Raw genomic sequence first — 15,181 nt, 5'->3', positions numbered from 1 at the left:
GATATTTTATCATACGTTTTTATATTTCATGTTGAAACAATGCTGTTTATATATTGGATTAAATAAAATATATTAGCAAACTAATGCATGTACTTCTTTTTAGTGTTTAAAAAACATTTTATAACAATTAGAATGTTTTAAGTCATATCTATGACTACCTGTTAGACAGCCTTGGTCTAAGGCATTAGGAAAATCAGAAGATCTAGAAATTAATCATATTACTTAGGTTACCAATATTCTATATTAAATACACAATACCTTTAATCAGTTTTCTTCCCAGAATCACTGATTTTATTTGGCCATATACATAATTACAAAACACAAAATCATATGTATGAATTTTTAAGTGACTTAACCTGCAAAATAGATGCACTTCATTAAAAGGTGCCAAGGATCCAAGTGTAACCGACTGTGACTAGTAATAATCAGATACATAGAGATTAAAGACACATGTGCAAACATCTAAGTGTTAGTAGCATTAAAAATGTAGGAAACAGCCTATTTTAAAATGAAATGGAGATCTTCTTTAAAGGTTAAAAACTCATTTAACTTTATGACTTACAGGGTTTATACTGAGTTCAATATTGTATAACTATATTAGTTGTGAACCTAAAACTTTACAGTCACTTTTGAAAAAGAGGTATCCTTGCTCTGGAAAGTGTTCCTGAATATGTTAAAGCTGTAATGAAATGCTTTTTATAATCATGTGGTTATTAACTAAAAATAAATTTTTAAAAAAGAGAAAAATGTTTTGCTTATTTTTATTTTATGTGTACGAGTGCTTTGACTACATGTATATAAGGGCACCATGTGTATGCACTTGGAGGTCAGGAGAGGTCATAGGATCCCCTGGAACTGGGGTTACTGATTGCTGTTAGCCAACATGTGGGAGCTAAGAACCAAATCTGGGTCTTCTGTAAGAGCAGTCAGTGCTCTTAAAAACTGAGTCATCTCTCCAGCCTGCACTCTACCCTTTAATAAGTTGTTCTAAAAGGTCCAGTCTATGTATAAAATGTGTTATTTGTTTCAAATAAGATTCATGAATGATAAAGTGAACAGGTTACTAAAAGATCATTAAAAACGAACAGATATGCTTACAATCACAGCGATTTGAGAGGCTGCAGCAGAAGGACTGCAAGTTCAAGAGTTGCCTGGTTACAAAGTGAAAACCTTTCTCAAAATAAAAAGTAAGGAATGAGGGCTAGAGAGGTGGCTCAGCAGTTAAGAACACTGAATGTTCTTGCAGAAGACCGGGGTTCAGACCCCAGCACCCACATGGCAGCCGACAACTGTCCATAACTCCAGTTCTAGGGGATCCGACACCCTCTTCTGACCTCCGCGGACATTGCACGACACAGGTGCACTTTCATACATGCAGGCAATACACGCATACACATAATAAAAATAATAAAATATTTTTAAAAAGTAAGGAATGAACTGGGATGTGTAGCTCAACAATAAAGTGAATGCCTAGCACGTGGGAGGGACTAAGGTTCAATCACCAGTACTATTAGGGAAAAAAGTAAAATGGTAAGCTAAATCTCCATATCTGTTTATATATATATATATATATATATGATATATATATATATTTCTTATACAAAAAAAGAAAAGTTAATAGTATAGTGTGAAAGGGGAACAAGAATGTGAATGAAGGGGCAACAATGATATGGCACCTCACACAAGCAGAGGATGAAGGCAGATGCTAGTTTTCCCTGAAAGCTCAATCACTGAAAGCCTCTTAATGAAATGATCAAGTTGTGTCTGTGACTGTAGTTGCTCGTGAGAGCTACAGAGAGTATACAGATCATTTAGTCCAGCCTCCTCTTTTCAGGGATAAGGGAAATGAGGCTCACACACACAGGAAGCCTCTTTTATTAGACTCAGATTGCTGAAGTAAACAGACACCAGTGTGCGGTTTACAGAATGTCAATGCTGTGCACAGGTCCTGTGGACGAGCCACCATAGCTCCTTTCTTTGGGAATGGCATGTATTCCAGGACTTTCCTTAGTTGAACTGTGGCAACTAAATCTTGTTTGAGTTTAAAGTGACTTGCGGTTATGGGCAAAGAATAATGACATTATTGTTAGCAACAAAATAAGAGAAAATATTTTCAATGCACCCCTATTAACATGGTCATCCTTCCTTCTACTGGGCCATTTAGTTGATGTTATTTGAGGACCAATAAATGATATCTTTCCCAGGTTCTTTCTACTTTCTTAGTGAGTAAGTTTATGAGAGTAAATAGCACCGAAGCCCAGAGCTCAAAAGGCAGGTTGCTTTGATGGGGATCTGGAAAGGCAGGGTCAATGTGTATTTACCTGGCAGAGCTGGCCCAGATAGGAAACAAGGAAGTTACATGAAGGCTCCAGGTCAATGGGCGGAGTAGAGAAGCAGGAAGCAGACGGACGAGTAGCCTGGCACCAACACGTAGGCTTCACTATGATACTACTAAGGTGCAAGGCTACTGAGGAGCATTGCATGAGAAGACTCCCCAGTCCTGGCCTCCCAGGTGGGAGAAAGCTTCTCAGGATGATGATGACAGGCAGTCCATACACTCTGGAAACCATGACCTTGGACTTTCACTGGGCGTCTTCTGTCATAGTTTCTGCTCTCTCTGAAAGTTATAAGTTGGTCAACTGGACAGAGGAAAGGCTTTCCAAGTGGCAAAGTATACTGAAGGAACTCTGCCTGTTTGAAGAGGGCAGAAGGAACAACTCTTTCTTTTTTAAAAATTTTAGTTTATTTTTAATTATGTGTATATGTCTGTGTCTGTTGTATGTGCAAGTACAGGTGCTTGTGGAGGCCAGAAGAGGCCTCCACATCCAAAGGAAGTCATTAGATTTCTTGCAGCTAGTGTTAGAGATGGTTGTGAGCCAGCCACTTGCCATGGGTACTGGGAACCACTCAGGCCCTCTGCAAGGGCAGTATATGTTCTTAACCACTGAGCCATCTCCCAGACCCACTGCTCACTTCTTTAGAACTATTCCACAACATGGCCATAACCACTGCTTGTTCCCTACCTTCTCACTAGAAGGAATGGGTCCTACCCTCCTGACTCCCTTTGGCCATTTATTATTCCTTCTCTTTCAAGTTAACCAACTTCCCTTGCTTTCAGCTTTCTGCTCACATTCTTCCACCTCTATTTCCAGTTCTCATCTTCTTCCTTCTATTTGGAGGCAGAGTTTAAACCCATACAGTATGATTCCTTTTTCTATCATACCAGAGAAAGTTTTTCACCGTGGGCCCAACTCCAGTCATCATTTAACTTGCCCTTCCATTATATCATTGATCCTTCCTGGATTCCCCAGGAAACACTCTCCTTGTTAACACTTCCTGATAGCAACTCTTTCTCAGTGCCCCCATCTCCAACATCAGTACCTGTAAAGTTCCTCCTTGGCTGTCTTATGACATCTTTTACTTGTTCTAAGTAGGTGATTTCACACATTTCCATACTTTAATCACAGGCCATACTTCAATCATATGCCAGTGATGACTCCTCCTCGCTGTCATCTTCCTTCTCCTCCTCCTCCTTTGCAGTACTGGGGATTGAATCCCAGGGTCTTATGTATGTAAATCAAGCTCTTTGTCATTGCCTTACATCCCCTACTTTTCTGAGAGTTCACATAAATGTTTCCTAAGCTCTTCAAATTCAGTACATTTAAAACCAAATTTCCCTCTCTCCGTTTCCACAAAGTCTCTATGCTAGCTTCCAGCACTAAAGCCATTGAGTGGCCCAAGTTGAGAACTTATATATAACTGTATATATATAGTATATATTTGGTTGTATATACTGTATATATTTTCAATCATCCTCTTAATTTCATATATTTTTTGCTAAATATATTCCAAAGCTGACCCTACAGGGTTCTCTAATTCTAATGCCTTTTTAATATCAGGCCTGTATTTTCTACTGATACCCGGAACACTTTCACAACTGCTTCAGATATTTAATCCTCCTAACTCACAGATTATCACATTTGCTCAAGGCCAAACAGGCTACTTAAACCCTCTAAATCACTATTCATGTCCTTATCTATAGAACTGAGGGAGGGAGGACATTCCAAGTGGCAGAGCATATCTAGGAACAAAAGGACTGTCTGCCAGCATTATCTGCACCCCTCTGTGCCTTCCTACAGGTGGATTATCGCCTGGAACACTCTCTCACTGCAAATGTTTAAGGATCTACTGAAATCCTATAGGTCTTTGGAGGCTCAAGGCAAGGGACACCGCCCTCAGAAACCTCCTCAGGTTTTCTTGGGCTATCTTTCCTATAAATGGGGTGCCTTTGTGCCTTTGTCCCCCCCCCCCACTGTGCCCCTCTCTATCCCTTTCTTGCTTTGCTGAAAGGTAATTGCTAGCTGAGTCATCTTTGTCTTTTACTAGATTGCAGTCTCCTACAGAGGAGGGTAGGCTCTGGCTCTTATTGTAAGAATTCCCAGAATTTAGCACAGTGCATGGTACATGGTATATTTACAACAAATACTAGTTGAATACTAGTAAGCTAGCTACCGACACTAAAATCCATTGAGTGGTCCAAGTTCAGAGTTGGACGTCTCTCTCATCTCTTGGTCAGGCTCTAAGTTCTGTTACTCCATCTTCAGTGTATCCTCTTCATATCTAATATGAATATGAGTCACTTCTCTGATTTAGTCAGTGATGTCATCTGACTTAGCAGGAGTACATGAGACTCTTATCATAAGCAATACAGAGCATCATTTCTTCCCCAGCTCTTTTGAACTATTTCTCTCTCAGTGGGTTTCCAATAGCATAAGAAATTAACATTAATTGAGGAACTGCCAATTCATATATGATTCACCCGTACCACTGCCAATTCAGTCTTCATAACATTGCCAAGTTGACATCACCCTCATTTTATGATGAAGCTCAAAACTGGTTAACATAAGTAACTGGCTTGCTGTTCCACAAAAGGAAGCCTTTCTTTTCAAAGCATGCATAAAATGTTCTACCATAGTCATTTTTGTCCTCAACACATTTATTACTATTTGTAAAAATTACCTGTAGGCCCAAACTTAACAACAAACTCCCATATTAACTGGAATGCTGAAGTAGCGGGGAGAACTGGCAACTAAAATTTATAGGTAGTCCGAAGCACTTCTACCACATACATTCCTCAGGGCAAATCATACCTATATTTTTAATTTTCTCATTAGATAGATGGGTATTGCAAAAATCATCTCAGAGAGGATTGTATACAATAAGTATAAGTAAGACCACACTTATCACAGTACCTCCTAAGAAGAACACAGATGCTCATTTTGGAGCACTGTACTGAATAGTCTGGTACACTATCTTTCAAATAGCAGAGGAAGACCTTAGGGGTTAACAGCAGGTGTGGTTGGAAATCCACATTTAACAAACTCTCAAATATTCTGTGGGACATTAAATTTTGAGAAATTCTAGTGAACAGCAGTACTTCCCAAAGTGTATAGACCACTTAGGAATCTTGCTAAAATGTAGATTTGTATTCAGTGGGTCAGAATTTTTTATTTTTGCTAAGACTTTCCATTTTAAAAATAATTTATTTTTGACAGTTTCATAATGAGATCATTGTTTACATCATCCTCCCTCAAACTTCTCCCTCCCCCAACTCCTTCCTTGCCCCCCAACTCCCTTTCAACTTCAAGACCTCTTCCTTGATATCTATCTATCTATCTATCTATCTATCTATCTATCTATCTATCTATCATCTATCTATCTATCTATCTATCATCAATCATCTATCTATCATCTATCGTCTATCATCTATCTATCTATCTATCATCTATCAATCAATCTATCTATCTATCTATCTATCATCTATCATCTATATCTTCTATTATCTATCATCATCTGTTTAACAGTCATCTATTATCTATCATCTATCTATCTATCATCTATCTATCTATCTATCTATCTATCTATCTATCTATCTATCATCTATCTACCTATCATCTTCTATCTAAAATGTATGGAGTCCATTTAGTGGTGCTCATGTGTATATGGGATTATGCCTGACCACTTGGGATTGGATAACCCATCAAGTAGCTAGTCCTTGGATGAAACTGATTCCCTCCCTCAGCAAACAATGATTGCCTGTAGCTCTTCATGTAGAGGTGGGACCTTGTGAAATTTTCCTCATCCACACTGGCATGTCAACTGTTGTAATTATGCAATAGGCTTACTTACTTTTTGTCTAACAAAAATCCTACTACCAGGCAAGAGAAACCTCCCTTTGAGTTGTTGGTCAGGGGAGTCTGAGAGACTACCATAAGAATATAGGTTATTGCTATATCTCTTGATTACTTCCCAAAATTTGAAAGTAAGATCCTATTGCTTGATATACCACACACTTTGGGTATAGGATTTGGAGAATTTGAGCTGGAACTGACCTGGAATCCTCCTCCCTGAAGACTAGCTCTCATAATATAGGAAGATGCTATGGAAGTTGCCAAGAGAGAAAACTAATCAGTAGTCCTACCCAGCTTTAAAGTCTACAGATCACAGCAATGACCAGCCCAGCAAGATTTTGTATTTTTAATGAACTCACAGGAGAAGTTGGGTGCTAGTTTATGGATCATATTTAAGTGGCATGAACTTGGAAGATCTACCCCTATTGGAACAAGTAACCTCTGCTTTGTTCTTATATAATATATTGCACTCCTCAACATCAGAGAGTACTTTTTATAAAGTTCAACGTCTTAGTACTGGTACAAAACTAACTTGATTATTCAAAACCAAATCAGAACGTACTTCCATATCACAAGTAAAGGAGTAGCATCATTTTCTGGTACAAACAGCACCTATGTTTATACATAACATGTGAAAAAGTAATTCACTGCTTTCACTCAAACCTAATTCACTAAGATTGTGTGTGTGTGTGTGTGTGTGTGTGTGTGTGTGTGTGTGTGGTCTCTGTGTGTGTATGCATAATTCTCCATTGTAACCCCACAAGGTAGATATTCATTTTCTACAGATAAGGAAATAGGAACTTAAGTAGTCTGCTGAAGGTCACATAGCCAGTCCCATATTGTGGCTGTGTTCTGTGTTAAACATTTATCACTGTGATTGAGAAAATCAACTTAAAGGAGGAAGGGAAAGCAGGGAGAGGGAACAGAAAAGGGGCCAGATGCATGATACATTCTTTAAAGGCAGACCTCCATTGGCTTACTTTCTCTAATCAAATCTACCACCTTCCAATAGTGCTATCAAATTATGAATCCATCAATAAACTAATCCATGGAGTAGGTTAGAGTCCTCATCATCCAATCAGTTCTCCAAACCCCACCTTTGAAGAACTGAACTGAAGACTATGTTTTCAACAAATGTGCCTTCAGGAGCTATTTCATCACAAGTTCCTATCCTGCTCCAATTTGGATCCAAAGTCTGTGTGTTCTTTGTGCTATTCCATGGTAATAGTTATGATTGTAGTATGAAACATAACTGATTGGGAATCAAGAAAAATAGGAGGAAAAAATTTCAAATCTATCACCCATGGAGTATGAGGCTCCACGGAGGCAGACTGTGGATAGGGACGGCGGAGGGGAGTCAAGTCTCATTAATTGTAATCTACTAAAACATGCAGTTAGTATTTTGACCACAGGTCTCTCATATTTGATGATAAAGATGGACACTAGTGACCAGTGAGCTGATCATAATGTTGTTGCCTCTTCTTAGGCTTCCAGCTGTCAGGCTCAACCAGTGAAAAAACATCCTGGTGGCCTGCTAGCTTCTACCCTCTCCCATAGGAAGTTTCTCCAGCCTTTGAGTTCATGCTCAATACATGGTTTCCTTTACTGGGCTGTGCCACAGTTGCCACACCCTGCCTACCTCTGATAAAGCTGCTTATCCCTAAAAGAATATACTTGTTTCATTAAAGACCTTGAAAATGCAGTCATGTTGAAGATTTTCCATTGGGTAACTAAATTTTAATGTACTTTTCGTAAGCTTAGATATACACAAGCAATAAAGATGCTTAGAGAAAGCAGTCAAACAGACACTCAAATGTATCAAATAGAGGAGAAATGGCTATAAAAATCACCTGCCCAGGCAATTACCAGTCCCTATCTTTAGTGTTCGGTGATGTTGGGTGGAGGATCAAGGGTCAGTTACTTAATCTTAGCTTGCCCAGTTATGGCAAGTAGCACTCTGTAGTTTAGTTTAGTTGCAATGTTTTCTTAAGATTCTTTTTTATTGTTGTTGTTTGTTTTTGTTTTGTTTTGTTTTTTAGGAAGGATTTCCCTGTAGCTCCAGCTACAATATGCAAACCAGCCTGTTCTCAGTCTCACAGAGATCCACCTACCTCTGCCTTCTGAGTGCTGGGATCAAAGGTGTGGGCCACTGCCTTGCCCAGTTTAAAGAATCATTTCTAGTAAGACTATAACTATTGCCCTAAGTAATAAAAAATACAATTAGAAAATAGCATCTGATTAAATTAAGTTATACATTGGGCTAAGAGCAAACACTTATTAGAGCTAAGAATCATAAACTCATTTTGCCCCTATGATACTCTCTACAAAGATGTTTTTTAAAAATAAAAACTGGGGCTGGAGAGATGGCTCAGCGGTTAAGAACACCCACATGGCAACTAACAGTGTGTAACTCCAGGTCCAGGGAGTCTAGTGCCCTCTTCTGACCTCTACAGGCATTGTACAACATGGGTGCACTTATATACATGCAGGCAACACATTCATACACATAAAATTTTAAAAAAATAAATAAAATTAAAAAACAATAAAAATAAAAACTGAAGCCTATAAAAGAAAATCATTGATTTGAAAATTCACTAAGAAGCAATTTTTTAAAAAGTGTGTGGAGGGCCAATGGGATGGCTTGGCAGGTAAATGTGCTGTGGAGCAAGGCTAGCAACCAGAATTGCAGCCCGGGAACCCACATAATGGTGGAAGGTGAGAACCAACTGCGCAAAATCATTATCTAACCACCACATGCAGAACATGGCATATGTGTCCACACACCGTGCATACATATATAGACATAATAAAAAAGAGATAAAAGAAATTTAAAGTGTGTGTGCATGTTGTGTTGTGTTGTGTGTTAAACAGAAGGTATGAAATTGAATCTGGAGAGGGGATTTAATAAGCATTTCCTACTTCCTTCCCCAACTCTAGAACAGTTCAGGTATCAAATCTCAGGCAGAGGACCACGGAAGTCAATTTGAGATTGTTCTGAGGAAACTGCTGAAATAGACAGCGAACATGTTTGCAATTCTTTATCCTTTATAGGACCATAAAGGCCAACAAATGCCCCGTGTCTTTCCTTCTCCTTTCAGCAGCATTCTCAAACCTGCTGGTGATGTCTTTTCCAGGTCCTGGTAATTTTTAGTTACCAAATCTTAGGTACCAAGGCTGCCACTCAGGTTGCCGGACAAATCCCCTTCCTATGATAATATTTCAATGCTATCTATAAACAGAGAACATAGTTCTCTTTTTAAATCTTAATTTTCCCCAAACAGGCAATTAATGCCATTTGCCAACATATGGGTAGGAAACTTTAAAGGCTCCAAAGAGAAGTTGAGAGGCTTCAGGACACTCCAAGCCAAAAGATAATGGTGGAGTTAAGCGGAAAGCTTTCGGGAAAGACAGGCAGAACGACAGGATGTTACTTTTCAGAGGAAACGGGAGCTGTAACAGCCACGGGGCAGGAAAGGCGGAGTCAGCAGCTCAACACCCAAAGAAACGAGCGCGCCAGGGTTTGCAAAACCTGGCATGCTCAGTGACTCTTCCTAGCCCGCGGGGGTAACCTCAGGCCTCCTGGCACCACTCCAGATAAAAAGGTACCCACCTGCTCTCAGCCGCCTCCGCCAAAGACCAGCAAGGGGAGGAAGAGCAAAAGCAAATGTCAGACCCAGTGGCAGGTGAACTTGTCAACAAGTCAGCTCTGAACGCAAGTCCCTGCCCAGAAGGGACCTTCGGGTGCTAGGCCCGCAGCCTCGGGGAAGGAGGCCGGGTGCGGGTGCGGATGCCCGCGGGTATGGGCGCAGGTGCTCTCTGGGCTTCCCTCCCGCTACCCGGGGCTGACAGGCGCTCCCACGGCGCGCATCCTCCACACCTCCGGGCCCCGGGAAGGATCCGCCGGAGGGGAAGGGGCTGGAGAGTTTCCCGCAACCGGATGGGGGCTCGGACTACGTGACCCGCCTGTCACCCACAGCCCGCAGAGGGCAGCGGAGGCAGCCTTGGCTCGCCGCCCCCGACCGCCCAGGCTGCCGGGCGTTTCCCGTTGCAGCACGCAGCCCGCCCCACGCGCCCCCGCCCAGGCCCCGGGAGGGCTGGTACCTCGGAGCCCCGGCCCCCAGAAGCCTCCCGACGGGATCTGAGCGTCCCTCCAGCTCCCTCCGCCGACGTCAGCGTCAGCACTGGCGAGGGAAGGGGCGGGGAGCGCAGGAAGCGGTCCTTCCTGCAGCGGCCGCCGCCAGCCGGAATGGCAGCTCAGAGCCGGTGAGCTCCGCAGCGCAGCGCGGCGGCCCGGAGAGTTCCCCTCCCCTCCTCCGGTGCCCCCGCCTCCCTCCCAGCGAGGACAGCGAGGGCGACCGCTCTCGGCAGGACCCCCGGAATCCGGGTAGGGCAGGGGCGGTCCTCTCACCTTGTTAGGGGCGGATCGGGGGTTGGGGGAGCTAGTGTCTCTCTCTGTACTCCCTGGGGTCTTCCCGTGACCCCCATCTCCTGCGGGTATCCACCGTATGGACATGCCACCCGAGGTGACCCCGCCCCTGCTTTCCTGCAGGTGTTCCACGTGTCCATAGCGTTTGCGTCACAATGACCTAGCTACGGGTGGCCAAGGCTGAGAAGCACCAGGGTTCCCTGAATGTTGTGTGAGGGAGTTCATGTTCCTTCTTTCCACCTTAGAGTCTGGTGGCCTTAATGGACCGCAGATCTCATGAGTTAAGTGCCCCCCAAAGTTAGAGGTCTGCTTCTGGAAACCAAGTTTGGAAATAAAGGAAAAAGTCTGCCTTAAGAAAAAGAGCTGGGTTTATATAGGTAGACGCTTTTCATGGCCAAATACCAGAGCTGTATCTTGAACTCTTTGACACCATGTTTCATCTACTTTTACCCTTTGTCACAAGGAAAGAAGCAAATCCTGCTTTCTGGAGTACCTTTCTATCACAGGAAGAAAGTGTTGGAAAAAGTGCTTCCTGGTATGAATCCCAGGGTCCATCTCTAGTTCTGTGTCTATAAGAAAGTTCCTTGAATGGTCACTGCTGAAGACAGTCCAAGCAGGCTGGAATGAAAGATAGTTATTGAGAAATGATGCAAGCAAGTCAGAAACCCACAGATAATTTGAATGGGGTGCTCCCTGGTGCAAAGCTATGCCTTACAGCAACCCGACATTATAGGTAACATTATCATCCCAATTTTACAGCTGAAGGTACCATTCAGAGTGCTGTAAGGAAGCTGGGTGGGACTGAGACTATGGCTCAGTGGTAAAGAGCCAGGATTAAACCTAGGGTAGTCTGAACCAAGAGACTTCATCTAATCTCAAAACAGAATGGGGGTTAAAAGAGATTATTTTGATTGAAAATGTAACTCAGTGGTAAAGCACTTACCTAGCACACACAGAACCATGGGATTGGCCCCTAGCACCACAAAGCAAATAAAAACAAGATTGTTTTTTAGCAGAACAAAATGCTGTGCTATTCTAATACTGGTTGTACTCAGTAGACGAACTGAAGCATCAAGAAAGGAATACATCACCCCTAAAGCTGCACCAAGAAAGGAATATGACATCCCTAAAGTTCCCCAGGAAAGGAATACATCACCTCTAAAGTTCCCCCAGGAAAAGAATATATCACCTGACTCTCTATTGTTCATCCTACTAGTAGTGTTTTTTGGAATACATCACCTCTAAAGTTCCCCCAGGAAAAGAATATATCACCTGACTATTGTTCATCCTACTAGTAGTGTTTTGTTGTTTTGTTTTTGTTTGTTTTTTTAAATTTTTTTATTTGAGATAAGGTCTCCCTGTAGCCCCAGCTAACCTGGAACTCACTATGTAGACCAGGCTGGACTTGAACTCACAGAGATCTGCCTGCCTCTGCCTCCTGAGTGCTCTACCACACCTGGCACTAGTAATGATTTGGTAGTTACATGGAAACACAAAAACACCATTCATCAAGGGATGGTTTTGAGGCTGATACATTTGTTAGAAGAGAGCCAATAGACCCTCTGGTGCATCGAAAGTGTCCCCCTTAGTACAGATCATTGGAACATAAGTACTGGGGGGAAAGTGAGTGAGAGCCCACTAATGTAATGCCCATTTCCTTTCACCATTTTAAAGGCTAAAGTAGAAACCATGTCTTTAATTCCAGCATCCAGCCTATCACAAAGGCACCTTTAAGTGCCTTCAAAGATAGTGTCTGAAAGTGAAAACCGCCTGGCCATTGTGATAGAAAATTCCCTGAACTCCCAGAGAATTTAAGAGGAAACCTTAAATGATTCTTTCTTTCTTTGACTTTGAGACAGGGATTATAGGATTAATTTACATGCCTGCCTTTAAATGACTTTTCTTCATTCTGCCCTAACACTTAGGATAATATTTGAGGAAAGAAACAATTCCTGCTTATTCTTTCAGCACAGTATGTGTGAAACCCTCCTCTGTGGCCCCCTGCCCTGGACTCCTGAGACCCCTGCCCCTCTTTAGGAATAATGGCTCTTTCTCGCTTCTGTAAACTGCTTGATTGCTAGGCTGAGAGGACAAACTGCACTGACCCCATTTTGACTAGTTGCTTCAGGCAAGCCTGGACCTGTCCAGGCATGTCGTAATCTCCACCTACTACCCCCACCCCAGGAGGCTATAGATCAAGCAGGCCCAGGCATATAGCAGCCTTATAAGGTAAGAACAGAGACTTCTGGCCTCACAGATAACAGCACATTCCATAGCTCTGAGGATAGCACCCACCAATGAAAAACTCCCGGCCTCACAGATAACAGTCAGCACATTCCATAGCTCTGAGGATAGCACCCACCAATGAAAAACTCCTAGGACTGCATCCCTTGTAACCAATCAATTCAAAACTGTGTTGGCACGCGAGCAGGCTCCTTGGACCAATCAAGGTGTAACTCTGTTATTCCCCTCCTGCCTTGGTCTAAAACCTATGAAAGACTTCCTCCCCGTTGGCACGCGAGCAGGCTCCTTGGACCAATCAAGGTGTAACTCTGTTATTCCCCTCCTGCCTTGGTCTAAAACCTATGAAAGGCTTCCTCCCCCTGCAATTAGGGCTCTCAGCAATGGTGCGTTACTAAGGTCTGAGAGCCCGAGCTTAAGCCCGAATAAAGAGTCTTTGTTCTTGCATGCCCTCTGGATTCCGTGGTTATTCTTGGGGGTCCGTTCTCTGGGCACAACATTTGGGGGCTCGTCCGGGATCCCAAAGACCCCCCCCCCACAGGACCCCAGAGTGCTGAGTCTGCCTGATCCGATCGGTGAGTGTCTCTTGTCTTTGTGTCTTTTGTATTTACGCACATCTGATTTTTGGGCCCAGTTTGAGATTGCCTGTTGGAGGTCTAGGTGGACGCACTATAAGGCCCCAGGCTGTGGGACTCGGGAGATGTCCCAGACCCACCTGGTGGGGATTGAATCCCCTTGGTAAATTTGGAAGTACGGAACGGGTCATGCCTGCCAGGAGGCAAGAGGCCATCGCCCTATTTTCAGTTTAAGGCACCAACTAACCATGTGTTGTTTTTCTGTGTGTTTGTGCTTTTTGTTTGTGACTCTTACTGCGTTAGAAGAGATGGGACAGAACCAAGTAACTCCTCTTAGCCTTTTCCAGGATCACTTCTCAGAGTTCAAAGCCCAGGGTGATAGCCTGGGGTTAGGAAAAGAAAAGGAAGCTCTTTATGTTTTGCAGGAATGAATGGCCGACCTTTGGGGCTGGTTGGCCTGAAGAGGGGACATTCGACCTGCCAACCATCTACAGAGTAAAGGATATAATTTATGGCCGTCCAGAACACCCTGATCAGGTCCCTTACATCATGACTTTGCAGATTATGGTGGAGGAGCCTCCAAAATGGTTAAAGCCATTCCTTCCTCCTACCCCCACTGGCCCAAAGCCGACCGTCCTCACCCTGCGTGAGATGAGCGGCAGAGAAATGAAACCAGACCCTCTGCCCTTCTCTACCCTGTCTTGCAAGGAGGCACAGGGGAAGAACTTCTGCTTGAGCCACCCCCCATCAGCCTGTCCCACAAGCAGAGTCTCAGGACACCCCGGGGGAGGCAGAGGCAGCCCCACCCCAGGAGGTGGGAGAACACCCTCCCCAAACACGGAGGAGGGTCCAAAGGGGGCAGCCATGGCTGGTGGCAGACTCTACTGTCCTTCCCCTCCAGGCTGTGGTGCTGCTCACTGAAGCAGAGGACCAACAGATGCAGTATTGGCCATTTGCAACTAGCGACCTCTACAACTGGAAGCTGCAGACAGCTAAATTCCCTGAAAAGCACCAAGGTCTAATTGATTTGCTAGAATCTGTTTTGTTTACCTACCAGCCCACTTGGGATGATATGCAGCAGCTTTTGCAGGTCCTGTTCACCACTAAAGAAAGAGACCGGATCCTGGTTGAAGCCTGCAAGCTGGTCCCTGGGGTGGATGGGAATCCCACCACCAATCAGGCCCTGATAGATGAAGCCTTTCCCCTGGTTAGGCCGAATTGGGACTTCAGAGTGGCTGAAGGTAAGGAGAGGCTCTGGATCTACCGCCAGACTCTAATGGGGGGTTTCCAGGTGGCCGCAAGGCATCCCACCAATCTGGCCAAGATTAGTGGTGTGCAGCAAAGGAGAGCAGAATCACCCGCAGCATTCCTAGAAAGGATCCTTGAGGCGTTCCATACCTATACTCCAATGGACCCAGAAGCACCTGAGAATAAGAATGCAGTGATCCTGGCATTCATGAACCAGTCTGCAACTGATATTAGGCACAAATTGCAGAAATTGGACAGACTGGCAGATAAAACCCTGCCAGAGCTTCTGGAAGTGGCTGAGAAAGTCTACAATCATCAAGAGAGTCCTGAGGACAAGCAGGCCCAGGTCGCCGCCACTGCCAGTGCCAAGCAGACCTGTGACTTTGCTAAGATCCTCCTGGCCACATCGACCAGGTCCCCAGGTGAAAGAGAATGCCAGTTGCAATGCCTATCTGCTGAACACCAGTTGCAATGCCTATCCGCCCAGAAGGGCAACCAAA

General features: G+C 43.7%; 2 protein-coding genes across 15 annotated transcripts in view; one reads left to right on the top strand and one right to left on the bottom strand.

Annotated features, from left to right (window-relative positions):
- Positions 1 to 11,377, bottom strand: part of Ica1 (islet cell autoantigen 1) — a 157,953-nt gene extending 146,576 nt beyond the window's left edge. Inside the window, exons 1-2 of one of the 14 annotated variants that reach the window (XM_029569578.1) lie at positions 10,293 to 10,395; positions 9,802 to 9,815 (exon numbers count right to left, since the gene is read on the bottom strand). Coding sequence is in view for 6 of the 14 variants with exons in the window: in XM_029569585.1 (XP_029425445.1) it covers positions 10,600 to 10,757 (158 nt within the window). In the remaining 8 variants the exon portion in view is untranslated. Of the gene's footprint in view, positions 1 to 9,801; positions 10,256 to 10,292; positions 10,414 to 10,599 lie in introns of those variants that run through there. The other 13 variants (XM_029569576.1, XM_029569585.1, XM_029569583.1 and 10 more) reach the window with 13 other exon arrangements.
- Positions 10,341 to 15,181, top strand: part of LOC115072426 — a 6,353-nt gene continuing 1,512 nt past the window's right edge. The window contains exons 1-3 of the mRNA XM_029569586.1: positions 10,341 to 10,575; positions 13,859 to 13,970; positions 14,335 to 15,103. Coding sequence (XP_029425446.1) covers positions 14,371 to 15,103 — 733 coding nt within the window. The 5' untranslated portion in view covers positions 10,341 to 10,575; positions 13,859 to 13,970; positions 14,335 to 14,370. The remainder of the gene's footprint in view (positions 10,576 to 13,858; positions 13,971 to 14,334; positions 15,104 to 15,181) is intronic.

This window comes from Nannospalax galili, unplaced genomic scaffold (assembly GCF_000622305.1).
Source record: "Nannospalax galili isolate Female #2095 unplaced genomic scaffold, S.galili_v1.0 scaffold62, whole genome shotgun sequence".
In the NCBI taxonomy this organism is placed as follows: Eukaryota; Metazoa; Chordata; class Mammalia; order Rodentia; family Spalacidae; genus Nannospalax; species Nannospalax galili.
This window is presented reverse-complemented; position numbering and strand designations above follow the sequence as displayed.